At 39.2% G+C, this 27,794-nt stretch overlaps 1 protein-coding gene across 1 annotated transcript in view; it reads left to right on the forward strand.

The window, feature by feature from the left end:
- Positions 1-27,125, forward strand: part of mspo (M-spondin) — a 55,609-nt gene extending 28,484 nt beyond the window's left edge. Inside the window, exons 3-5 of the mRNA XM_090373403.1 lie at positions 8,785-9,177; positions 25,752-25,920; positions 26,391-27,125. Coding sequence (XP_090229529.1) covers positions 8,785-9,177; positions 25,752-25,920; positions 26,391-26,596 — 768 coding nt within the window. The 3' untranslated portion in view covers positions 26,597-27,125. The remainder of the gene's footprint in view (positions 1-8,784; positions 9,178-25,751; positions 25,921-26,390) is intronic.
- Positions 27,126-27,794: the final 669 nt, after the last annotated feature.

Here is a 27,794-nt window from a genome sequence, read left to right on the forward strand (position 1 = left end):
ATATAATATTTGAAACATACCACTCAAATATTATGTTAACAAAACAACGATATTAGATTCTTTCGATCTTGGATCTAATACTATGCAGCGCATCCGATGGTTTCTTGATGATTCTTCCATTGCAGATTTCTGCCCCGCGATGTCTATGTAGAAAAGAACTCTCGTTTTGCTGGAATTTTCATTTGTTTTGCTCATCCAACCATCGGTTTTCTTCGAGACTTACTGGTGATTTTCCGTACGTTCTGCAAGACGAATGGCTCCCACAGAATTCTTCCAGTTTGTTATTTTTAGCGAAAATCAGAGCGTATTAACCTGTTTTATCGTGACGTTTACTAATTCAGAGCACGCCCACCATTAACTTTTTTTTTTTTTAATATTTAAGATTATCGTTGACAAATGCGAGCACAAGATGTCCTATTTATTTGTGACAATTACGACGAACCTTGACACAGTCCAAATAGCTGGAGAAACGGAGAATGTTAAGTGCTTAGGGTGCTCTGATAATTTAAAAACACCAATTCATTATTTGTCCATGATGTAAGTGAGTTGCAGTCACCGATAATCCTCTAGTTTATGAGAAGTACTCTCAAGAGGGAGTTGAATTAGTTGCCCTACTTCTTGTGTAAAATGAGATGTAGTAATTACAAAGCAGCTTGTTGGCACATCTCTCGAAAGATGGGTAGGAGTAAATGGAAATGATGCCTTCAGCTTTCACCTGAAAGAAAATCACAAATATTAATTTATATAAATCGCTGCTGGTTTAAATTATAGGTTAACCGAAAATGAAGAAATTTATCGCAAGCAATAAAAAAAAACTACGCTTTTCCAGAATAAGTGAAAAAGTTGGTTTTTTTTAGTATATGTATTCTCAATACATATACTAAATGTATTGCTCCATTCGCAATGCACTTTGGAGCAATACTTTCGTGAAACTAGTATTATAGTAATCTAAGATCCTGTATGTTGCAGCATTTTACTTAAGGAACTCAATTTTCGAAGAAAAAAATCCAGAAAAGACGAAGAATTTAGAATAAGATATATGGACCTTAGTAAGATACATGGACACATCAGAGACGGAATCCTTCTGGGAAAGAATTACTATACTTGACTGAAAACACAGCATTCAAAATATTTAACCGATACGAAAATGTCAGGGGTCTGCTGGAAAATTGAGATCTCATTTAGCTGGAATGTGATGAGGAAAATACTAACCACGTATCTTCAGCAGCCGATAAAATAATAAAAGTCCAATTTCTTTTTAAAGAGACGCACTTTCAGTGCTGCCATTGCACTTGATCTTTCATTTAAATTCCCTTGCCTCATCGAATTTTATATTTTCTGGACATAGGAACTGGCTGATAAATATCAATTCACAGAAACGATGAGTGATAAAAATCCTACAAACTTTTAACTCTTGCACTCATTGATAAAAATCAACAATATTTTTATTTAGACTGTGGTTTTTGAAATTTCAGCTTGTACTGCGTCATGGCTTTTAAGTCCGTTCCTTCCAGAAGTGTCGATAACATATGGATGGTCCCTGATAACTGTTTCCACAACCCAAATTTAAACTGCTGTAAAGAGCCGAGAGCATGAAGGCTCAACTTCTCTAGAAAATAATTTGTATAAAGATTTAAAGTTATCTTTCAGCCTATTTATAGTAGTAGCATTTGCATTTCTTTCTTACTCAGTGTAGAAATAGACTGACTAAAAAATAAAAGGAAGAAATAAAATACAAAATGCTCTGATTTCATATTTTTTAATATATGGAAATGTTCATATTTCTGTAATATAAAGCTTGCGACGAATGATTTTAATTATGTAGCTTGCTGTCCTCTTGAATTAGCTCACCGTTTTGTTCACAATATTATTTAACTGCATGATAATAACAATACTGTGGGGGGGTTTGTTGGGGAGAATATTTTATTTTATTATTTTTTTATTTATTTTATAATAAATCACGTTATCTTCCTGTTTACGAAATTTTCATCAACTTCGATGAACTACAGGGCGTCTAGAAATTTCTAGATATTTCCTTGTGATCATTCCCGATTCACTTACCGCCATTAGTCCACTCTGTTTTTTCTCTACCGCTCCTTGAAATTAATAAGTACTCAAGGAGTCGGTCTGTTTCGAATAGCGGCAGCCATTTCTACATAGTGTATATCGCATCCAGGGTTTTCTTCACCCTCCTAGTTCTTAAAATCTTCCTCTCCACAAGGGGGAGTCGGTTCCCTTGTTCTTTCCTTCCAAAGAGCTGCTCACTTTCTGTTTATGCGACCATGAACTGGCCTTGCGGTGCCCCCTTTGTACTAGTGTTCCAGTGCTCCCATTGTCTTGTGTACCGTCCTGCTACCTGCCGTTGTTACGTTAATCCTCCCCTACTTGACTGTATGGTACGGAGCGATCGCAATCTAAGCTTAAAATCATCCTATGTAAATAATATTATTTACTATATACATCTTTTTTTTCTTGTTATGTTATAATATTTATAACATAACATTCGCTAGGATAAGTGTAAGAATTTTGTTCTTACATTCCTTCCGCCTCCCTCTAAAATTTATATCCCCATTATAAATTTTTTACAGGTTCCCTGCTTGTGCAACTACTTCCATGGTCTACTTATTAACAACAACTCTATATTCCCTTTTGATCTGTTTCTAAGCAAGTACATGGCAACTCCTTTAATTGCCCTTCTAGATTACCCTAAATACTATAATATACATGTACACTACTTAAGTGTATATTTTGGGCTTCACTAAAACTATTCCCATCCCATGTTTTCATTAAATGCTGCTCCTAAACACATTTGTTGTAGCCTGTTTGTCTCTTTCAACTTGAGGGCCCTTTTCCCATAGGAAGTTTCAGTTATGTGGTTCCATGGCCATTCGATTCTTTTCTGCTCTGTTGATTCATTTACCAAGTTGTCATTCTTTTCACCTCCACTTTCTTCCACTTTATTTAACAGTTCGCTATCTTCATGTTTCTCTTTATCTTTCTCCTTTACTTCTAATGTTCCTACGTGTAGTGTTTTGGTTCTATTCCGCCGTCTGGGTCCCTTCTTTCGCCCTTTCACATCAATTTTTTCAGTCTCTTTCCACTTCCTTTCTTTCTTTTCAATTACCGAGCTTGATCTCTTATCGTTTCTCTCACCTACCGGACTTCCATAATTCATCTCTCTCATTTCTGGCCTATCCTTGCACTCTATTGGACCAAATATGAAGTTTCTTGAGCGCCAAGGATAAAATCGACCTGTCTTGATCTTCCATGACTTTCTGGGATCAGTATTCCCATACTTGACTCCCTGATCCACCATCTGAGTCCGGCAGAATCTGGCTATATGCCCATATCTGCTACACCTATAACACTTCATCTGACCTTGATGATTCCATTTATGTCCTCGAGTGGCCAAAACTATTGGTTCTTTATTCATAAACTTACTTCTATTTGTGTGTGGCATCGTCCTTGTGCTGCCTGATTTATTCCTCTCTTTTTCACAGGAATTATTTTTCCAGCGTCTAAGATGCAGAGCATTCATGCTTATATGCTGCCCTTGATTTGTGCCCCTGTCTTGGCAGTGTTCATTTCTGTCCCCGTGATATCTATCCCTGTACCAGCAGTCCTTAGTCCAGTGATTGCTTCGCCCGCATATATAGCATTTCTTTCCATATCTTTCTCGCCTAACTTCTTTGACTTCTCCTTTACACCCCCTGCTGTATCCACCTCTTGTGATCTGCCCCGTTTGAGTGTTTTCGCCCCACTGTCTATTATTTTGATCTTGAGAGTTTTTTTTTGTGTTCAATTCACCTAATAATCTATTTAATTTAACTTCCATCCCAGCTATCTGTCTCTCTAGCCCCTCTAGCTTAATTTCGCCCCCTTTTTCTTTAGTACTGCTTGGTTTTGTCTCTTCTCCCGTTGATACTATATTTATGTCCCTTCTAATTGCCCCCCGACTTTGGAAATCTAATTTTTGTTCTTCTACGGCCAGTCCCAGGGCCTCTGCTAATGAATTTGGTTTTCTCCTCAAAATTTCTTTTTTGTATTCATCCCTGACCCCCATCAAAAACTGCCCCATCAGGATTTTGTCAAAAGCGCTACTTTCTTTTTCCGATACTTCTGTATTTAATTTTACATTTATAAATCTTTTATGATATTCTTCTACTGTTTCCTGACTTGTTTGAGAGTAGTTATTTAATATACCTATTCCTTCTAGAAAAGAGTTTTTCGGGGAAAATAGCTTTCTTAATATCTTTTCAAATTCATCTAGGGTTTCCACCTCCATCGCTTGGGTCTCCTCTAAATATTTAGTCTGGGCCCTGCCCTCCAGCTTGAATTCTGCCATCACGACTATTTCCAGTTCAGACAGGCCTTCCTTTTCTTTAATCAGTTTTAGTCTCCGTAGAAAATAGTCTATGCTTTCTGATGGCTCGCCCCTAAATGTTTTTAAAAACTTACTTAGTTTGAGTGTCCCCCTATTATCGTTCCCTACACTGGAAATAATAGTTTCTACTGATGTCTCCCGTCCATTATTATTTTCCATTTCTCTATCCCTACTGCTGTTCGCTCTCCTTGTAGCCATGACTTATATTTGGGGGTTTAACTTAACTAACAATCTAATTCCTCTTTAATTCCAAAATTATATATATCTTAATCAATTCACAACTATATGCACATTACCTCAGATTAATCAGCCTATTATACTTACTATTTTTTTTTCTGGCTCGCCAGCTGAATTTTTTCCTCAGTTTCAGCAACTGAATTACTTTTTATTCTGTCGTTCTGAACACCAGCCTTCCATCGTGAGGATATATCCTGGCTGGCTCGCCAATTGTGGGGGGGTTTGTTGGGGAGAATATTTTATTTTATTATTTTTTTATTTATTTTATAATAAATCACGTTATCTTCCTGTTTACGAAATTTTCATCAACTTCGATGAACTACAGGGCGTCTAGAAATTTCTAGATATTTCCTTGTGATCATTCCCGATTCACTTACCGCCATTAGTCCACTCTGTTTTTTCTCTACCGCTCCTTGAAATTAATAAGTACTCAAGGAGTCGGTCTGTTTCAAATAGCGGCAGCCATTTCTACATAGTGTATATCGCATCCAGGGTTTTCTTCACCCTCCTAGTTCTTAAAATCTTCCTCTCCACAAGGGGGAGTCGGTTCCCTTGTTCTTTCCTTCCAAAGAGCTGCTCACTTTCTGTTTATGCGACCATGAACTGGCCTTGCGGTGCCCCCTTTGTACTAGTGTTCCAGTGCTCCCATTGTCTTGTGTACCGTCCTGCTACCTGCCGTTGTTACGTTAATCCTCCCCTACTTGACTGTATGGTACGGAGCGATCGCAATCTAAGCTTAAAATCATCCTATGTAAATAATATTATTTACTATATACATCTTTTTTTTCTTGTTATGTTATAATATTTATAACATAACATTCGCTAGGATAAGTGTAAGAATTTTGTTCTTACAATACGATTATATCATCATTAACTCGCGTGATAATAAAATTATATGAGGAAAATGTTCGAATTTCATGATATCGGCTTACTTGAATAAAAATTAAAAGCGCCACCGCTGTTTCACTGAGGTCTAATATAAAATATTAGACTTCAGACCTCCATTTTTCGTACAGCTTATAGAGTATGCTTCCTCCCCTAATTTTTGGAATGCTGATTCTTAAAATCAGCCATATTCTTCATAAGAACTGGAAGTATTTTTATGCATTTACATATAAAATTTGTATGCGAAGGGTTAAATACCCAGGAATTGCGATTTTACTCATTTTACCTCTGCGTTGAGTCGAGATCTGAAAGAAAGTTTAGAATTTACGAAAGTTTAATGAAGCTTGTTGAGGCACTAGTGTCCTTTATCCCCTCTGCCCTACCTGCAGAAAAGTCCCTTGTGTCTTTGCAGGTAGTCTTTCGAAGGTCGCTGGATTTTTGAATAAAATAAAAATAGAAAAGGATAAAATTAAAATGCAAATGAAATAGAATAAAGGTTTCGTGTGCTGGGCCTTCATCTGGGCAAGAACCACAAAGGTACAACGCCAAGGGACAGAACATTTCAACAACCTCCATAACTTTTAGCCCACTCGTTTTATGAAATATTCTTAATTGTGAGGAATTTTTAATGTGAAAAATGAGAATGTGTGAATTTTCATTTTCATATAAGTTGCGAAATTGGGTGACTTGTTAGAATAAGTGCTCAGGTGGGTGTAATTCTGGTCACTTTGCTGTTTGTGGAGTGAAATTTCCGCAAACAGCAGGCACCAAATAGTTTTTCCTTCCTTGAAATTTTTTTCAAGCAGCAGACTCTTTCATCCTACTGACAGGCATGTGATATTTCTAGCAGAGGTTGGAAGTGCGATGGGACAGGGGTGGACGCCATCCTCCGTTTCACTGTTTTTTTGAACACCTATATTGATGTTCTGAGAATTAAGCATATCTTCCTAAAACCACGTAAATAAAACAGCCTCCTTTTGGAAGGATGTTTATTGAGTAAATTCCTCCAAAATTCTCTTTGAGATCGATTTGAAAGGCCTTGTTGCTAATTCCTTTGAGAGGAAAGGGAGGGATTTTACATATATGTATTTTTTTATTTATTTTATTTTTTTCATAGGGGTCGATTTCATTGTCTCAGACGTGGGTTGCATTGTCCCCCCCCCCGGAAACTCGGGTTTATTATCAACAAAACAGGCAACCCGACGATCACACACACACACACTATACACTAACGCCTCATAACCTTTGCTTCCTCGGCGGGACGCAAATGTTAAACAAACCACATCAGCAGCAGCAGAAAATGTGCACCTGAGCTCACACAGTCCTGGATATGCGACTGATGAACACAAAGCAGAACTCGTCTCTTCCGATCATCCCACGCCAGGGCTCTGTGGTCCTGGCGTGGGATGATCGGAAGAGACGAGTGATTTAGTCGGCACTTCTTTAGTAGTGGATGGCATTGAACCAGTTTTAGGAAGGGCATTTTGTTTATTTATTATTATTAAAAAAAAAAAAAAAAAACTCTGAAGACAAATTTTTGTGTCTTGGCGCTGGTTGTCCAGCTTATAACTGCATTATCATTCATGATTCTCTCTCTCTCTCTCCAATCTTCTTTTAATAGTTTTGTTTTTATTTAAAACAAACGTCACTTAGATAATTCATTATCCGACAGTCAACTTTAACTGACCTTCGTTAGAAGGATCTTTTCTTCATAACCCCCGCAGTTCTTGACCCCTTTGGGTGTTAGGCTGGGAGAGACCGTCGCAATGAACGTTTCTAATTGCTTGACCTATAAAGGTGTAAATGTAGAACGTGCCACTCCCATTCGTTCAGTGTCAGGTCATAAGATGACTGGGGAGATGTCAACTACAAGGTGGCAGGGGTTTGACGGTTCAGCAGGGCACTGCGGAGTCACAGCACTCTACGACTCGATGCTCTGAAAACAAGGAGATTGTTGTTGGCTTATTTGCACGTGCGCCGTGGATGTAGGAGTACAGCTGAGGAGGTAGCGAGTGATATCCGAAGACATGTTTGCGTCTTGAAGTCAAGAAGATGGATTAATTCAGAATTGAGGGAAAAAGTCTGAAGACCATCTGACCTCAGTCGTAGCAGTTGGCGTCAGGGGACTCTTAATGAGTTTATGACAGCTGCAGAATACGAACGAAGAACAAGAAACATACCGAAACGCATTTGTCTTGAAGAGCCATGAAAAACGGGGCTGTGTGAAAAAGCCAGCACCCCATATGTTTCATTCCATGTTTCCATCACGATAATTTTTTATTCTACGTACAAAGTAGAGAAAAAGTTTTCTTTCATTTTACAGGGAAAGTTATATTATTCTGAGAGAAAATAATCCTGGTGCCTTGTTGCAGATGTGGACTTGTTGAGACCTAGTCTGCATTAAATTAGATAATTTATGATCTACAGTCTGTGTACTCTATGCAGAATTCTAGTTTCTTGTAATTACCGTTTGGGAGAAGTCAGTTGGTTTCGCGAGTTTGGACTGAGAACCAAAATAATACTAAGCACCAGAATACAAATTACTGCACACAAGTGCAACATTGTGAATTCCGTTTCAAGACAATTAAAAAAACAATGAGCACAATCTGTTATAAGCTTGTATACAGTGCATGACAATACCAAAATAAGTTAAATGATTTTAACTTAATTTATTAACTGATTTTATATTTAACTTATTTCGTTAGCACTATATAAATGGGTATTCTGCATTTCGCATCCTGTACGTTCAACTGAACAACATTATCGAGTATATGCTGTGTTTTCAGATTAAAACTCGCATCGAAACTAAACTCCAGCGCTGTCGTTCAAATACCAGTGCTTAGAATTATCTTCACTCCACCCTTCCATTCGCTGCACATTTGTATAACGCGCAGTTTATGTGCCACTCCCATAATTTAATAGCCCAACTGGCTATTAAAGAGCCAGTTCGGCCTCTTTTGGTATTATTATTTATTGCTGATAAATAACAGGGAGCTGACGTGTATACAAATTAGACTGCGTCCTATGATCCGACATGAATCACGCCGGAATCAGGATGTGCACGCTCTATCTTGCCGTTTAGTTTTTCTTTTTTTTTATCGCTCGAACCGACTGAGTTCATTCGACTACACCTGGTTAGCCAAAATTCAGTAAAACTATTCGTTTCGTTGCATAATGTTGGACTTCACTTCACATAACAGGACCAAAAAACGCCCTTCGATTTGTTTATCTTCGAAAATATTGCTAATTTTACATTCTCCTTTGTTCATTATTTCCAGGTGTCGTTGATGTCCCGAATCGTGCCAAGTCCCGATTGGTTCGTTGGAATAGACAGCTTTGACTTGTGTGTGGGCAGGAAGTGGCTAGATGGCATTACGGTAGACCTCGAACCCATAGACGCAGGTACGGACAACGGCTTCACTTTCACTTCCCCTAACTGGGATACCGTTCCTCGAGCCAAAATATCCCGAATCACTTCTCAAAGTCCTAACCACCCAGCCAATTCCTTTCATTATCCACACCTTAAGAGTCTGCCAAGAATAGCCTACTTGAGACTCGTCAAGCTGAAGGAATACGATTTAAGTAAACTCTATTCCTTCGAATCTGGAGACAGCCGGAATGTGCTAACGGCAATGCAGAGAAGCACGGGCGACTTTAATTTTACGCCTAAGGTAGGTTTTCTATTATTCTTTTGTCTTAATTTATTATTATATTTTGTCATAATTCATAATACAATAAATAAATTAATAGCATATATTTATTATATGCATATAAAGTTGACAGTCTCCAATTTTAGTAAAGAAATAACTGTAATTTCCCTTGAAATCCGTATTTCCAGGGAAGGTTCTTCTACCGCTCTAGTTTTCAGGATTTTAATCCTTCCCACAAAACCTCAGACCCCACTTTCCTCTGTAAACGAGCGTGACTTAATATATATGCGGAAACATCAAAAATATACAGCGTATGATGCCCTTCATGAAGATGGTGAATCTCTTTTATAATTCTCTATTTTACTGGTGATGAGGATGACATTGTTCATTCTTTATAAGTGTAGACTGACCTGCCGCTTATTGTAATTAGTTTTATAATTAATGAAGGCTCTTAAGATTTAGATAAGCATCCTTGATGTTCACAACAAGCTAACTGGTTCCCTCAAAATCTCTTCTTAGTCTCGATGGTCAAGGGTCTGTAAATCAGCAGTTCTCAACCTTTCTGAGAATTCGACTCCTTTGACAATTCAGTGATCTCTTGCGATGCACATCCAGGAAATGGGGAAGGGTCCTCCACCAAATATGTTTTTTTTTAAATTATGGCGTGAACTGCGCCAAATTGAAGACTGTTCTCGTATTACAATAAAGTAAAAATGCGCCTCCTTGCTGTAATTATCGAAGTAAACGCGTACTTGGTGTATTTGTCAACATACCTTTTCTCTCAAGCTATTTTTCGAATAAAGGGGGAAATACGATATACATTACTCGGCTTTTATTATTGCCACAGCGGAGTAATGTAAATCGTTTTTCGCCCTTTAATGCATAAATAAGACTGCAAGAAACAAACATCAGATAGCTGTTTTACTAAAGAACATGTGTGCGAGAGAGAGAGAGAGAGACTCTCTCTCTGACATTGATAACAGATAATAGTTATGTCGATTCAGAAAATTACCTGATAGATCCGGTAATCAGTGCACGAATTACACTCAGTGAGTGGTAAGTTGAACTCTCAAATCAGACACTTACTCGCCAATTCAATTTACATAGAAAGACTCCTATCGTAACAGTTGTTATAATGTTACTTGCAACACATGCTCCACACTCCAAACTTTCTTTTGCCACTATCTCGCAATAACAAGACTCAAGGCTCTCCTAAAGTTGTTCCAAATCAGAGTATGACCTTACAGCATTCAGGCAGTTTTTCATCAGAAACATACCTTTCTCTCCCCCCTCCGCCATCTCAAAAATGAAACTCATCACGAAACTGAGACGGCGTTCCCGTATTAGGGAGACATGAGACTAGACGATTGATATCGAAGCTTGAATTATGAATACTCTGGCGTCGCTGGACTCTCGAGTCTCTGCAAAGTCTCAGTAAACTCTATTAATATCAGTTCCTGCAGACCAAACCTTTAACTCCAGTTCATCTGATTTATTTATATATGCTAACATTATATAAACAATAACTTATTTGCTTGTTATTCACCTTGACATCTCTTGTGATTACAGAAGCATATTATGCTGTTGCTACCCTATCGTATATTATTTTCGTCAGATTCTTTAACGTAATTAATCAATGACTGATCACCAGTGGAACTTTGAGGCCGTGGTTCACCCTTCATTCTGGAAGCCTCTCCCTCAACCCTCGAGGCGAGCGACCTGTGACCTTGGCCCATACCATTAACCAATTGCATGTCTGTCTCCTCAACACCTCCCTCTCAATTAGCAGTTCCCCTGAACTTTTAAGACAGCTCCTTCAATGGCAGCGACAAGAGCCCTTACATATCCTCTGTTTAAATGTATGCCATCCCAACAAAATAAATTTCTTCTATAAAAATCTGATAAATCTTTTCAGAGTCAATCGAGCCGTGAAATTAATTGACAGGGCTTAAGAGACTTCAGGGATCATAAGGTAAACCTTGTCCATGTGGACAACCAAAATCCATCGGTTCCCTGACTTTTGGTAAGTGATATCATCGATTATTGCACAAACAGACATAGTTCTGGACTTGACTTGATATTGGAGATTGAATTATGAATACTTGAGTTCCCACCAAATCCTCATTTATATTTTGCTATGGGGCATCGACTCCTTATCGTAGTGATTCAATCTTTTATATTAATGCAAGTCTCAATTTCAGATTGCTACACTCCCCGCATTTCATACACAGAAATGAGTCATCAGCCTTATTGCTCCTACGCAAGAGTGATCTGTTCTTCCCTGATCTGATCCTTTCTCCAGAATATTCTCTCTAATACCGACAACAGCTCGAAATTAAGTTTATTCCATTTCTGCACATTAAAAACAGAAACTGAATACCAACTTGGAGACAGCTTTATTTCGCAAATGATTTAGCATAATTCCACCGGACGCCCGAAAACTAACGTGCCATATTTTCTGTGTAAGATCTCATTAATTTTAACATCGATTCCTGTTGTTTATTATCGCAAATATCCCGGTTTTGTTCTTCGTCCGGATGTGAGTAATCGCGTTACTTTTTATATGCCGCCTCGTCAAAATAATTATATGTCGGCTTGTCCTTTATTCCGACGTACATAAATAATTAAAGTCCATCGCGGAGACATTTCTGTAACCGTAATAGGTTTGAAAAAAGCAACTTCGTGCGTCGCTCATTTTAAATTGATCTCTTTTTTTTGTCATTATTTAACTCATTATTTTTAATGAAATATCGGTGTTTTGTAACGAACGTTTGAAATTTAGTTCTGCGTGCTTCGCATGTGCGAATGTTTCTCAAATAAATTAATAAATAAATACATTTAATTATTCGTGTCCATCAGTTTGTTTAAAGCCATTATTGGTAATAAGAATTAATACGAAGTTGTTTTGGCTGTGTGTCGAGGGAACTACGTCAGGATGCACTTTCTTCTCCAGTCTTTTCTTGGGCTCGTGCTGATCATTTCATCAAAAGAAAAAACATACAACAGAGACTGGCGATAACTGGAATAGGAGTTCTAGGAAAGGGATTTCTCAGAAGTAATTTGTCTTAATTCGAAAAGAAGAACGAAGACATGTTTAAGATCAAGGTTGAGGAATAGAAAGAATACAATTTAAAAAATGTCAAAAATATAGTAGTTGCTTTCGAATAAGATCCTTATCTTCAGTGTATTGTTCTTGAATTTGAAGATGAATGGGGCGGATTTTATTTGCTATTTTTGTCCACTTTACGCTGTCAAAACCGAACAAAAAATAAGTCATAAATTTAAGGATATAAATCTTTAGTAAATACAGATGGAAGTATTTTAATACAATTCGATGTTCAGAAAGCTGCTGGTAAAATTCACTTTAGGTTTTGAAAAAGCAATTATCGTCGTAAAAAAGATTTTTGAACAGAGACATATTGGTGAAGAGGTCCGTAATGATTCTAGCTGCTCGGATTGAAGTTTCTTTTGGTATAAAAAATTTTTGAGAGTTTGACAGTGAAAAACAAAACAAAACTCGTAATTCTTCTATTAACAAAGAGAAATTTAAGGTAAACTTAAACGCGATTCGGATTATGGCGATTGCATTATGCTCGGAATGTTTGAGATTGTTAATGGAGTGGAATTCGACTGCGGGAAATTCCATTCAAGGCTAATATGCATCATGAGTGGTTATTGCCACATATTGAGGTGCTATATATATATATATATGACACTATACCCAAGTTAATATATTTAAATTATGTATACAGTCAGAGATAAAAAAAAATAGTCGAGGAGTACAGAATGTACGCAAGAGGGGAGGGTATACCTAGAAATATGAAGGATGCAGACAAAGGCATCCTCAAAGTAATAAATGGAGTAATAAGCTCCATCAGGTAAAAGGGGAACCCCATAGAGGAGGATAAACAAGACATACAGCAAGAGAGCTACGTGTAAGTCGCCGTTGATTATTCAAGTGGCTTGAGGGCCACTTAATCCTACCCAGGTTAAGTCCGGTTGGCCAGTTAGGTTAGGAACGATGAGGTCTCGAATCAGATGTCAGAAGAGTTCATATTCTGCATTGCGAATAGGGTGTTCCGTCTGGCGAAGAGTACTTGGGCAAACTTAGTAAACTCGTAGCAGTAGTTTTCTTCTGTGATATATAAGTGTTCATTTCCTTGAGGGATATCTTGTATACGTGTAAAAAGGATGCCGCGGAGGTCCTCATAACATTGACAGGTATATACCAGATGGTTCCAGTCTTCTATTTCATCACATGCACACCACATGTCTATGATTCCCATGGATGTTAGTTTGTGATTTATTAATCCGTGTATGGTAATGAGGTAGGTGGGACAAAGACCGGGAAAGAACCAATTTGAAGACTAGGGAAATACAGCATTTACATCAGGTATACATTTCTTAGTGATGGGGCCCTTTGCCCGTAGCAATCTACGAGGGGTTTCCAAAAAGTAAGGTAACACATTTTTTTTTCTCTCTCGATGATGTTTAATAATACAAAGTTGAAATTACACACCAAGAAATAAGTGAACAGACACTACTTCTCCACAGTCTCCAGTTTTATTGATGCACTTGATGTCCCAACAATGGATCAGTTTATCAATAGCAGTGCTGAAGAAGTCCGTGCCCACACGCAGTAACCAACATCGCACTGCCTGATGAACTTCCTCATCCATGGTGAAATGCGCTTTCCTGAAAGGTGTTTTTTCAGAGGGCCGAACAAATGGAAGTCTGAAGGCTCTAAGTCTGGGCTGTAGGGGGGATGTGACAGAGTTTTCCAACGATTACGGCGCAACCACTCACGAGTGGTGTGGGCAGTGTGTGGAGTTGCGTTGTCTTGCAACAAAATCACGCTGCTTGTCAGGAGTCCTGGTCGTTTGCGTCGAATGTTGGCTTTCAGTTTTTCCAACGTTGCACAGTAAAGCTGTGCATTGACAGAGCTTTACTGTGCAACAGAACGCCTTGGTGATCCCAGAACACTGTGACCATGACTTTTCGGACACTGGGAACACAGGAGATTGTGGATGTTTCCAGGTCATGGAGTCTTGTTTGCTCTCCGGGGTAAAGTGATGAACTCACGTTTCGTCTGTTGTGACTATGCGAGCGAGAAAAATCTTCTCCTTCGTCGCTGTATCGCAACAGGTTCTCCAGACACATCCCCATGCGTTTTGCTTTGTCCTCCTCTGAAAATTGTCGGGGCATCCAGCGGCAGCACACATTTTGAAAGCCAAGGACATGTGAACAATTTCGTGAACAGTCGACTTACTCACGTTCACTATTTGTGCAATTTCACTCGCATGTTTTCAAGAACGATGCCCATAATGCGTGAAATGTTGTCTTCTCGAATGTAGGCCTGCCCAATGTCGATCTTCAATGTCAACACGGCCCGCTTAAAATTCATTGCACCAAAAACACACCTGCTTCTTTGTCATCACCTTTTCGCCATACACAGCAACCAGTTCACGGTGAAGTGTAAAGTGTATTCGTGTCAAACGGGATCAGGGGTTCCCCCCCCCCCATCTCCGCGTAGTATACATTGTCATGTGAAACAGAACGCTGTTGAGGCCAGAGATTTAAAAGTGTATGGATATTGTTTATGTGTACTGTCGTGTACCGTTGTTCGTGTGGTCATTTAGCCACTGGACCCCTACTGAGGCCCAACGTTGCCCACACTAGGCCCCGTGGAGGCAGACCAGGTACACCAGTATTGCAATTATTTAATCTGGCAGGCCCTACCACCTAATTTCCTGAGATTTCAGTGGCTAGGACCTTAAAAAAATAAAAAAAATAAAAAAAAATAGGGTAGACGCTAGAGGTTTAGGTAAGGCCGAGATAAGTTTTAAATGAAGGTTAGGTTAATTTTTTACATTGAAGTTTAGCAGCTTGCAGTTGGGACATTCACGGTCGTTTGATAAAGGTAGAGTGGGGGAAGACTGAAGATTGGGGGGAACAGGTAGAAGTATGGGAACGAAAGAGAAGGCGATCCCAGGAGTGCCAGTGGAGCAAGCCCCACCAGGAAAAAAAGGAGGCAGGGGAGGGGATGAGACAGAGGCCCATCTCTTCCCCTTCCCTGCCTAGGGATGGGGTTTTAAAAGTGAACTGGGCAAAGGTGCCAGTTCAGAACGCCAGGCGGCGTGCTGCAGCAGAGCTGCTGTGGTCATGTCCAGTCGTTGCGGGCGCAATATGGCCTAAGTAGCTCTTGCACCAGAAAACACCACCACAACAACAACAGTCGAGTCGCACATGGGAGAAAGAGTCCCGTCCAGAGAGAGATCATTATCTAGTAGGAGTCCGCATAGATGGTGACGGATCGTCTATCCTTTGCGATGGATGTTCAATCCTGGGAGAGAGAGTGAGGTCCCACTATAACGACCATAGTCTGGTTCAGTTTGGATGCTCATGTGCAGGGAGCCCTGGGCTAACGTCATGCATTATTGATTGCAATTTGTGTTCTCCTTTTTGCAAATAAGTCTTGTGAAAATTTGGCGAGCGCACTACATTCATCGAAGCTGTCCAGGAGATGATGTTCCCGGTCCTGATGTAAGTAAGTTAGTCTGGTGATTAGGATTCCACGTAGGTCGTCGTACAGTGGGCATTGATGCATCAAATGTTGCCAGCTCTCGCGTTCCCCACATGGACAATGTGGGTCCTCCACAAGCCGAAAGGCTGCAAGATTTTCATTGAAAGGTCCGTGACCCGTCAGGAGGCAAGTGGAGTGCAGTCCTGGGTGGAGCCAAGGCGGTGATTTAGGTTAAACTTTGTGTATGTCCGGAAGAAATTTCCTTGTCATTTCTCCTTTGGTGCTGTTTGTCCAGCGGGTTTGCCATTCTTGCTTCAGATGCCCCAATAATCGGGTCTTTTCGGTCTTTCTGGCATTTGTAGGTTCGATGGTGTACCCCATGAATGTGACGGGCATCCGTTTAGATAGGTAATATGACAGGCCACACCTGACAATCTCCAGGTCCAGCGGGAGAAATCCCGCCAGCACCTGGAGCGCCTGCGTACTGACAGTCCTGCATGGGTGGGTTATTGTTAGAAGGATTGATCTCTGGATTGAATCAAGAATTCTTTTATTTACGGCCATGGCTGTCTTGTGGAACCAGATTGGAGCAGCATATGAAATTGCTGGTATAAATGTAGCCTTATAGTAGAGGGAGAGTGTTCACTTTTACAGGCCCCAGTCACGCCTTGTAACACGGGCGACAAGTGCAGAGTAGTTTCTAATTTTTATTCTTAGTTGCTTGAGGTGAGGTTGGAAGGAGAGATTGTTGTCAAGGATGACACCTAGATATTTCATTTGGGTGGTAAGCTTTACCGTTTTTCCTTTTATTTTAATTTGCGGAGGTCTTCTGATATTTAATGATCCTTTGAGAAGGATCGACGTTGTTTTTGTCGGTTCACGGTGAATGTCACTTGGTGAAGACCCTTTTGCTTGCAAAAAGCGAATAACTTTCACGAACTCCTGTTTTGGACCACACTCGCACGGTGGCCGCCATTTTGCAACTGGAATCTGCTGTGGAATCCGCAACACTGCACTGGCGGTCTTTTTTGAACGTTATTAACGGGTCTATCCGTCCACCGCGTTTCATCTCATTCCCTTTCACCATTATTAAGAAAAAAAAATGTGTTACCTTACTTTTCGGAAACGTCTCGTATCTGTCCTGCCAGATCTGAAGTAGTAGGGTGGCAATTTGTTTCTTTTCCTGTCTGATTTTGTTATTGATGGAGTATCAGAGGATAATTGCTGGTATGCCCCTTGATAGACAGTAGTGGAGGCTCCTGCGAATAACCTCCAGATGGAGCGGAAGGACGCCCGCAAGAACCTGAAGGGCCAGGGTACTGACCGTACAGCGGACTCTAGTAATAGTAAGGAGGATGATTCCCAGTTTACGTTGGTTATTGTAGAGAGTTGCCCTGCAAAACCAGACCCCAGATCCATCCATTATGAAGGGAAGGAAGATGGACTTATACAGAAGTGTAAGGGTGCGTCGGTTCAGTCCCCAATCACGACGCCTCACGCGTGCAATGAGGGTAGTGTAGTTTCTCATTTTCGTGTGGAGGTGTGCAAGGTGTGGAGAGAAAGTGAGCTTAGGGTCAAGTACTATTCTCAGTAGGTTAAATGAAGAAACTAGCTTGATGGTTTGGCCTTGTATTTTGATGGTGGCGGAGATCCAATAGGCTGTAGTGGACTTTCAGGAGAATGAAGTGTTTCTTCTGGGGAGAAATATGTGTTATAAATCGCTCAGAAGTTCGTTATTTTATTTAGTTATTTTTGGTTACGGAGTGATAAAAATTAAGCCCAATAATTTTTAAAAAATTGCCGCGGACCCGGTTAATAAGAAATCAGAAGAAATGAAGGTGGAGTCCCGTTCCTTGCTTGACAATACGGTATGTATGGGATATACTTCTTAGACCTACTTCTCTATAAAATTTAACATAACACTGTTTAAATTGAATAATACAAAAAATAACCTATTATAACAATGAAATTGTCTTAAATTAAATTTTAAAATTCAACGTGGTGTAATCAGATAATGAAATCATAAATTAAGGGTCTTTATACCGTTTCGTTTCATAACAAGTATGAAAATTGCTGCCAAATTCAAGAAATACTTCTTGAGACGTGCTAATTGCAACCAACCAAGCAATTAAACCAAAATTATAAAAGAAACAAAATTAATGAGCCGGAGGCAGTGCTCATTGGTTATCGATGTCAGAAATGAAACAAAATTCGATATTTAATTTTTATTATTAATAGTAAAAAAAAAGAAATAGAAGTCGCCTGCTGCTTGAAAGATTAATAGATACACTGAGAAGTTATTTGACCGAGTAAAAAAAAGATGACCACTAGAAGGGCTAATTGCGAAAGAGATATGTAAGTATAGATTAGATGAAATAGAGATTAAACGAGTAGTCTCAGAAATCGAATGTTGGCAAAGGTAATATTGTGAAGAAGCCCGGATATCGTCAGCAATGATATTAAATTTGATTATGTACATTATGCATGAATAATTTGCATAATGTGTGGCTCTATAAGGGGGGGTGGGTAGATAGATTTATATTGGATGCTAGAATGCCAATTACATGAAATACTCAGTTTGTATGCCAGAATGCCGATTACATGAAGTATTTGCCTTCGGCCACACTGTTCATAATAAAATATTCATTAAAAAAAAATAATTCTGTTACTTTTTCGAGCAGTGTAGATACAAGAATTAGTTTTAAATTCGTTTAAGGGTGAATGAAACTATTTAAATGACATTTGTAGTAAATCGAAAGCTTTTCTTATGGTTTCTTTTGGTTTGGACATATTTTCCAAAGTGTGGATTGGAGATTTTCACTATATGGTGTGGAGTTTCTTGGGCGAAGTTAGCATTAACATTAGCAGTGGAAAATGATGCAAGCGTATAGAGCATCAGCAAAAAACAAAATAAAAAAAATAAAAAAAACAAACACGACACCTCCCATTTCAGTTCATTTTACTGTTGGCATTCGTGCCTATTAGAGCTCTTCCTAGACACAGCGCAGAAGTATAGATAAGAGGGGATTACAGTAGGATTTCAAAGGTTATTTAGTATATTGTAAAGTTTATTTAATAAGTTTTTTCTTTTCCTGTAGTAGTTTGATTTTTTTAATAAATATAATTATTTGAAAATTTCTTTTATTAATAATTACAAGATCCGCCTTGAACACTTCGTCAGAGGGTACCATGACTCATACGGAAATAGCCGATGGCGATTCCCGGGTGAGTCATCATTTTATCCCTTGCAGAAACCTGTGGCATATATTCCATGGTCGACCTAGTAGATAATCCTAGCTCACTTGGAGATTCTTTTCTTTGTCACCGTTGTAAGGAGTGCATCGAACTTAAGTTACAATTTCGTGCATTGCTGGAACAATTTGAGTCACTGAAAAAACGGGTGCTTGCCCTCGAGAATAATATAACTGAGAGCTCGTCAGGGACTCAAGACTCTAGCAGCATACCAAGTGATGCACTCCCGATTCGGGCCCCAGAACAGAATAACCAGGTGCAAACTACTCTGGTTCGAAAGGACTTAGTTTTATTAGGGGAGTCCATTGTCAGGGAAACGGGAAACGTTTTTTGTAATAAGGATAGATGGACTAGAACCAGGGTATGTCTGTCGGGAGCAACTATTAATGATGTCACCAATAGACTGTCAGATTTTAAGAGGGGAAAAGAGATTATTATTATTCATGTGGGGACGAATGACATTAAGCATACACGATCTGACGATTTGTTAGACAAATATAGGACCATGCTGAAGAAATGCCGCGATTAAGGTCACAGTGTCTGTGTCTGCAATTCTACCCAGGCACGATAGGAGGGATATTATATATGAAATCCTAGTGGGTTAACTCAAGACTTGAAGACTCTGCAAGGCTTTTGGGGGGAAAATTTCTATCAGCTTGGCCCGCACTTGTAGGTAGAAGGAATCTGTTTTGTAGATCCAGAATACATTTAAACAAAGGTGGTGCAAGAGTTTTTGCCAGTATTATTGAGGATACATTAAAGGTTTAGGGAAACTGCTACTTTGGTGGGACAGGGGTAATATAGATTACCCCTGTCCCACAAAATTTTAAGCGCGTTAATCTGATAATATTTGGTCAAATTAACACTTGCCCATACCTCAAGAGTTCTTGTTTGTTACCACAACAGAACATATTAGCAAGATGTTCTGAGGACAGAAACGTTTCAAATAAGCGGGCAGCTAATACCAGGGAAGCGAGCTTAAATAACTTTAAGGGGTGTGTCAGAGTAGTTAACTATACAAGAACACTAAGTCTTAATTGTTTATACAGGATTGTCAGACGTCGTCAATAAAATGAGTGAATTCGAACTGCTCGTTAGGACAAGTAACGCTGACATAATAGGGCTAACGGAAACGTGGTGCCACCCGGAGGTAGGGGATGACGAGTTTCGGTACGGTATGTATAATGTATTTAGTAAGGATAAGGAAGGTAGAAAGGGCGATGGGGGTCATGCTTTTTATCAAAAGTAGCCTGAGTGCGACGAAAGCCTTCCCCGATTCAGGCGTTTCGCATGCTAGTATAGAATCTGTATGGTGTGAGATAGTTGAAGGCAAAGTATAATGCGAGCATGAGTAATCTACAGACCAGGTGATTGTGAAGATTATGATGAGAGCCTCCACACGCAAATGAAATGGGCAAGCAATCGTGCATGTCTTATTATGGGCGATTTTAATTTGCCTATAATTGATTGGAGCAAATGGGAGGGAAACTTCACATGGGGACAAAATTTTTAAATCAACTAGATGATTGCTATTTGTATCAACATGTCAGGGAAAGTACTAGGGAAAAGAATACTCTAGAGTCTAGACCGATGGACGTCAACCTGGTGCCTACCGCCCACTAGTGGGAAATTCAAGCTTTCATGGTGGGCGGTGGGGGTTTTTGTCCGTTACAAATTTTGTTCTTCCTCCATATATCGAATACATTGCTAACAACTTCGCTAGTTTGACTTTTTAAAATATGCTTTTGCAATTTACTTTTGAATTCCATCTCTAAACTTTGAATATAGATATAATTCACCGGACACTTCACGAAGTATACCCGTGGACGAGGGGCTAAATTAAGTTACTGCGGCACCGGTGGGCGGTAAGGAAATTTTACCATCAACAAAGATACAAAAGTGGGCCGTAGGAATTAAAAGGTTGACCCCTACTCTAGACCTTATCATCACCCATGAACCAGATGCCATAATAGGGCTGACAGTAGAGGAACCAGTAGCAGGAAGTGATCACCGAGTTCTACGGTGGACGATGAAGAGAGAGGTAGCAGTAGTTAAAGGGGACTAATGGGGAAGGGGTTATAATTTTAGAGATTAAGTGCTACATGGCCTCTGTTAACTGGGTAGGTACCTCAGAGAGCGAATAAAACATTAATCACCGAAGCCTTGAATGCTTATATACCATTAAAAAAATACTCCACGACGAGGATTCCAAGTTGGATGAATAATGAAGTTGCTAGCTTATTTGGGCAGAAAAAGACAGCATGGAAAAGTTAGAGAGTAATAAAAAGTACAGAAACGTATAACAGCTACAAAATGATCTGTAATAGTGCCACAGAAAGGGTTAGGCTGGCAAAGGCAGATTATGAGAAATCGCTGGCAAAAGGGGGGGGGGGTTATAAGGAATTCTTCACATATATAAATGCAAAGAAGAGAAGAACAAATCAGATTGGACCCTTATGTAGTGGACGTGGGATAGTATTAGATACCCCAGCTGAAGTTGCAGATGAAATCAACAGTTACTTTGCATCGATATTTACAGAAGAAAAACCCTTTGTGTCAATGAGAAATTATGGGAGTGAAGTTGAAAAAAAATGTAATTAATGATGTTGAACTTCATATGTTTATTTAATGAAAAAAACTTTTTAGCCTACAGGCCAGTAAGGCTTCTGCTGTTAATGGCATATACCCTATAATCGTAAGGGAAGGGGAAAGTGAGTCCATTGAGGCTAATTATGAGAGCATCACTGGACTCGGGAGTGATTCTGTTGGATTGAAAAAGTGCCAATGTATCTCCAATACATAAGGGCGGTTCTAAGAGTGAAGTGGGAAATTACAAGCCGGTTGGTCTAACTTCAATAGTAGAGAAAATCATTCAGACAGTGATCAAAGTTGGAATTCAGGATCATTTAGATAGAAATGGAACTCTGAAGGATACTCAGCATCTTTTTGTAAAGAGAAAATCGTTTAACTAATCTGTTATCTATTTTGACAGGGTCACTCAAGAGCTGGACTTTGGTAATAATTTCGACATTATTTATTTGGATTTCAGCAAAGCATTTGACTCAGTCCCACATGAGCGGTTGGTTACTTTATAAGCTGTAACAGGTTGGAATCACAGCGAAAAATCGTTAGATGGATAGCTGGATGGCTTCAGGCAGAGGGTTGTGATAAATGGTTATTTCTGAGATTGGGGTGATGTAAGAAGTGGAGTTCCCCAAGGATCAGTATTAGGATCACTGTTGTTTTTAATTTTCATAAATGACATCAATGAAGGGATAGAGGGCGTGATGTATAAATTTGCAGATGATTGGTACAGTAGTTAATGATCATCACCAAGCAGATCTTCTTCAGAATGACCTAGATAGACTTCAGGGATGGTCAGAAAAATGGCAGCTATGCTGCCATATTTCTGACCATATATTGCACCTGGGGAACAGTGACCCCAAAATAACTTTTACACTTGCGGAGTTGAACTAAAGACAGTAGTGGAGGAAAGGGACTTCGGTGTTACGATACGGTCAGACTTTAAGTTCTCCTAGCATTGTAGACAGGTTGCAGGAAAGGCCCGTGGTGTCCTATAGATGATGTATCGAACAATTGCTAGTAGAGATAAGGACGTCATAATCCCATTGTATAAGGCTATTGTTAGACCACATTTGGAATACTGTGTTCAAGTATAGAGACTGCACCTAAACACAGACATTGTGCTTCTTGAAAGGGTTCAGAGAGGGGTAACTTGCCTGGTGAGATCGGCAAAAGGGCGTCCATATGAGGAAAGATTACGAATATGTGGGTTGCAGAGCTTGGAAACTAGGCACCATAGAGGACACTTGATTGGGGTGTTTAAGGCTCTGAGAGGCATAAGCAAAATGCTTAAGGACGAAATTTTCACGGTTATAAAAGATTATAGAACAAGTGGCCATAATTTCTAATTACGGGGTGTTATTTAGACTGGATTGCAGGAAGTATTATTTGAGCCAGCAAGTTGTAAATTACTGGAATAAGTTACGTAAATGGGTGGTAGAGGCTGACAATTAGGGGAAATTCAAAGGTCAGCTGGATTACCTACGAGAGGAGGAAAACGCTTAGTTGTCCATTTACTTTTCTCTTATTAATTAATTATTATTATTTTAATTTTTTTTCTTATTATTTTTATTTTATTTTATTTGTTTTATTATTATTATTTATTATTATTCTTTTTTTGGCTGGTGCACCATAGGCTTCCTTGCACCATATGGCCATTGCTAATACTAATATTCATTCACTCCAATAGTCTTCCTTGTTTTTCTAGTTCTTCCTTGAATTGATTTAAGCTATCAACTTCGACAACAACAGATGAGTTTGTCCCAGCGATCAACCACCCTCTGGCCAAAGGCAAATTTCGGCTTACCTATTATGTAACTGTCTTTCCTCAATCTCAGTTTGTGTGGTCTTAGAAAGAGGAAGAATCCCATTAGCATTGAGCTTGACTAATTCAAAGTATTAGCACCTCAATCAGATCACCTCGCAGGTGCCTAGTCTCCGGACGCTGCAATCTGCAGAACTAGAGCCTTTCTTTGTAAGAGCACCCATTTGATCCCCTTACCAGTCTCGTTGCCCTTCTCAGTACTCGTTTGGAGGCCTAAAATGAGGCCTCCAAACCTGTATCCAGTACTCAAGATGTGGCCTTATAGAATGGGATAATCACTTCCTTATCCCTGCTAGCAAAATTCCTGTATATCATTGGCGCAATCCCCATGAGCTGTTCTGGCAGCCTGTCTGCGCTACTCAGAGAACTTCATATCCGACTGCATAATTACTCAAAGTCTTTTTCATATTCCACTACCCTGAGTGTAGTACGACACAGTTGGTACGTTACTCTGGGTTTAATGCTACTCGTATGCAGTACTTTGCATTTATCAATGTTAATTCAGTTGCCATTTCTCAGCCCATCTGCCTAACTTTTCTTGATTCCTGCAGTAGCATACTGTCATTAACCACCTGCTAACCTTTGTATCATCTGTAATGTTGTTCGTTAAGCCTGATATGCGTTCATCATTGATAAATATAGAAAACAACAATTAACCCAACACCGAGCCGTGGGAGACTCCACTAATAACATTATTCCACGAAGAGCAATGTCTATTGATTACCACTCTGTCTTCTACCACTCAACCATCCTTTTATCCATTATAGCAACTTGCCCTTAATGCCATATACTGCTCCAATTTGTACAGCAGTCTGTTTTGTACAATGTTATCAACAGTGTTCCTGAAATCCAAGTATATGATATCAAAAATATTTTTTGAATCTAGTTCCATTGTGATCACATCGTAGTAACCAATCGAACTGGTCAAACAAGATTTCATCTTAAACCCATGCTGTGTATGAAGTATAATTGCAGCCTTGTATAGATGATCATCCTTTACCAGTGACTCCATTATTTTTCCCTGAACAGAAGTTAAACTAACAGGTCTGTAATTACTCGTGTAACCCTTTGATCCCCCCCCTCTGTGAACCGGGGATACTTTCGCACATCTCCAGTCAGCGGGTACCTCTCCTGCATCCAAGGATGCTCTCATAATTATGGCTAAGGGTTTGCTTACTTCGTTTGCCGCCTCCTTTAATATAACTGGATAGATCCCATCCACCCCGTGTGCCTTTCTTATGTTTAACTTCACAATTTCTCCCACTTTCTTCTCAGTTATTACAAAATCATTTAGCTCCCTGTTAGAGCTTGATAAACGTCTCGCAACCCCTTCCCTAAAGGATTCCTCATGTGTGAATGTAGATGCAAAATACTCATTCAGATTGTCAGCTATCTCAGCAGAATCGTCAACAGTCAAACCATCGATATCAAGTGGACCAATCTAATTCACCCCCTTCCCGCTAGAGTTTATATAAGTAAATAAGTCTCTGATGTGTTTCTTTGCAACCTTTGCCAAAAATTTCTCGTAATCTGCCTTCGCTGGCCTCACTTCCTTTGTGACTTGATTAGATCTTTTTAGATGTTCTAGCCTGGCTCTGTAGTTAACCCCTACTCACCTTCAAATGATCAGCAAACTTTGACAGCTTACCTTGGATACCACTCGTCAAAATCATTTATGAAAATTATAAATAGGAGAAGACCCAACACTGATCCCTGAGGGACTCCATTTGTTGAGGTGATCCACCGCGAAGACCGACCATTTATGATAATCCTGTCTCCTTCTTTTAGCCAGCCTGTGATCTAGCTCTGGATGTTATCAGTAGCATCAGTTTCTTCCAGTTTAAGCAGCCTTCCATGGGAGACCATATCAAAAGCTTTACGAAAGTCTCAATATATAATGTCAAAATTGTTAATTGCATCCAAATGCTTAATGACTGCATCATGGTGATTTACCAGATTGGTTAGGCATGAAGTCCCCTCAACGATCTATTTAAGATACCATTCTTGTTCAGATAGTCCTGAATCGCATTCTCAACTATCCACTTCATGCTCCTGCATATCACAGAAGTCAAACTCTGGGGAGAATAATGCGAAAGTGATGGACTGGTCCACTGAGAGTCAATGGGCCAGTCCATCACTTTCAGAAACGAATAGAAAGGTGCAAGGGTTCGTCCATGGATAACACCACTTCAGTAATCCAAAGTATTCTTCACGTTTAATTGCTTTAAATTTTTGTTAAATAAAATCTAAAAAAAAAACTATTTTGCCTTTTGTTTTATTTTTAACCCCTCTCTTCTTCCAGGTATACTGAAAAAAACATAAAACACCTTTTTTTTTTTTTTTTTTTTTTTTTTTATTCCTGTTTTCATTAGTCAAATGTATTTTATTTTTATTTGTCAAATGTACTTGCAGATCACGTCGAGACTACATGGGATTATTAGAACCGAAGAGACAGTGTCACACGTTACCGTGAGAGGGCAGCACAAGCTTGAAAGTTCTGTGTCAAATGTACTGCAGTCCAAAATTGACAAGAAAGACATCAGCAAAATGAAAAAGCGGCTACAAAGACAGATGAACACAAGTAAGTCATTTATCGAAGGCCAGTGATTTGTCATCATTGTTTTCGAAATAACGCGGTACATCTTCTGCTGTGTGTCATCCCCACGTCCATCGAGGTCATGTTGAAAGATTTGACCTCAAGGCAGGAGGCGCATTTTTAATTTGCACTACCCTAGACTACTTGATTACTATTACACGTGCCCTAGACAAAATATCCGTATGTGGCCCGGCTACAGAGGCCAATCTGAGGAAATTTTTCGAGTAATGACGCAAAAAACATTAAATTATAAGCTGTTTTTATTTAAACAACAGTTAATGGCGTAGCACGTGCTGTATTTTATAGCACGCGTCTGATTTGAAAAGATAGCATTAACATTTTCGAAGATTATATTTCAGAATATTGTAAAACAATCGGTCAACTCTTCGGAATGAATTCAGGTTTAATTCGACTTTTATTTGCATTTTCTTCATTTTTCTCAATTTCTTTTTCAGGAGGACCTCGTCCGTGCAGAGTTGGAGAGTGGGCAGAGTGGAGTTCGTGCAGCAAATCGTGCGGTTTTGGAGAGACGACACGGTCGCGAAAGATTCTCAAGCACGCGGGTCGGGGTGGTAAGCCGTGTCCCCCTCTGCAAGAAGTCCGATGGTGTGGGAGTGCACGCACGTGCCGAAACAGCACGAACAACTATTTTTCGTGGTGACTTTAATCACTAGTGGTAGTGATGTGCGTACTCTTGTGGGGAAGGAAGAGTGAAGTCTGTGATCTCCTTAACGTAAATTAAAAATGTCCAACTTTTACTGCAAACTGGGATTATCGAGAACTTCGTCTGCCTCCATAATGATTTTTAAAATAATCAGATGTTCGTCTGTCTGAAGTTTTTGTACAGATTGTAGCATACTAAGGGAGGGAAAGAAAATCATTCTATTTAATATTGTACTCAAAATCTGTTGAAAGAAACAAATTGGTGAGTTTAGTAATAGAGAGGGAGTGAGTCCTTCAGCATACAGTTCCCGAAATCAACCAATCATGACGTGTTTCCTCAGAAGCCAAGCACCTCAAGGGAATTTCGGTCGAGCTGAGTGTAGTAATGAAATATCAGGGAAGAAGACTTTGCTTGTTTACATAAAATGGTGAATGAAGGTAAGGCATGGCATTAAAGCTTTTGAATACGAATGTATGTGATATAGCGGATAGTTTAAAGAATTTCTCCCGATGATCTATTTGCCCACAGACAGGGATAATTATAAATTAATTTCTTTATTTTGAACGAATTATAAAGCATTTATGGATCACAGACAGACCGATGTTGCACGAAGTCGCTTGGATATGCCTGCCTGTACAATCTGTGTGAATTTCAAATAATGTTATTTTTATTTATTAAACAGAGTATTATAAATTTCCTTAAATAATGTGTTGTTAATATTTTGGATGTTTATATTAATGTGATTATAAAGTACACTAAAGATTGAACACAAAACATATTCAATAGGAACAAGATCAAATAAGAAATGAAAAACAAAAACAGAGTTATACTTCATTCATCTCGTAACTAAAGGGGGCTTTACAAACTTCTGTTCCCTAATTTCACGTTGAGTTTTAATTAAAAATGTTAGCAGTTTGTAAGTGTCGATTGTAAATTGGGAGTAAGCGAACTGGTTCAAAACGCCCTCCAATATGGCCGCTGTGGAAATATCCATTAAGTGCTAACAGATTTATGTCCATTGAGTCACTACAGCAGTCTACACAGTCAATTGAATGTCTTATTAAGGTTTTAACATTATAAGACTGGGGAAAATCTGGAAACAAAGCAATTTCAGTGTATTTTCAAGGTGTTTTCCAACAGACATTTGGACGAATCTTCCCCTGACCGGATATATGCATTATCCTGTTCTTTTACT

This window comes from Mastigoproctus giganteus, chromosome 5 (genome assembly GCF_048544385.1).
Source record: "Mastigoproctus giganteus isolate SK-2022 chromosome 5, ASM4854438v1, whole genome shotgun sequence".
Taxonomy (NCBI): domain Eukaryota; kingdom Metazoa; phylum Arthropoda; class Arachnida; order Uropygi; family Thelyphonidae; genus Mastigoproctus; species Mastigoproctus giganteus.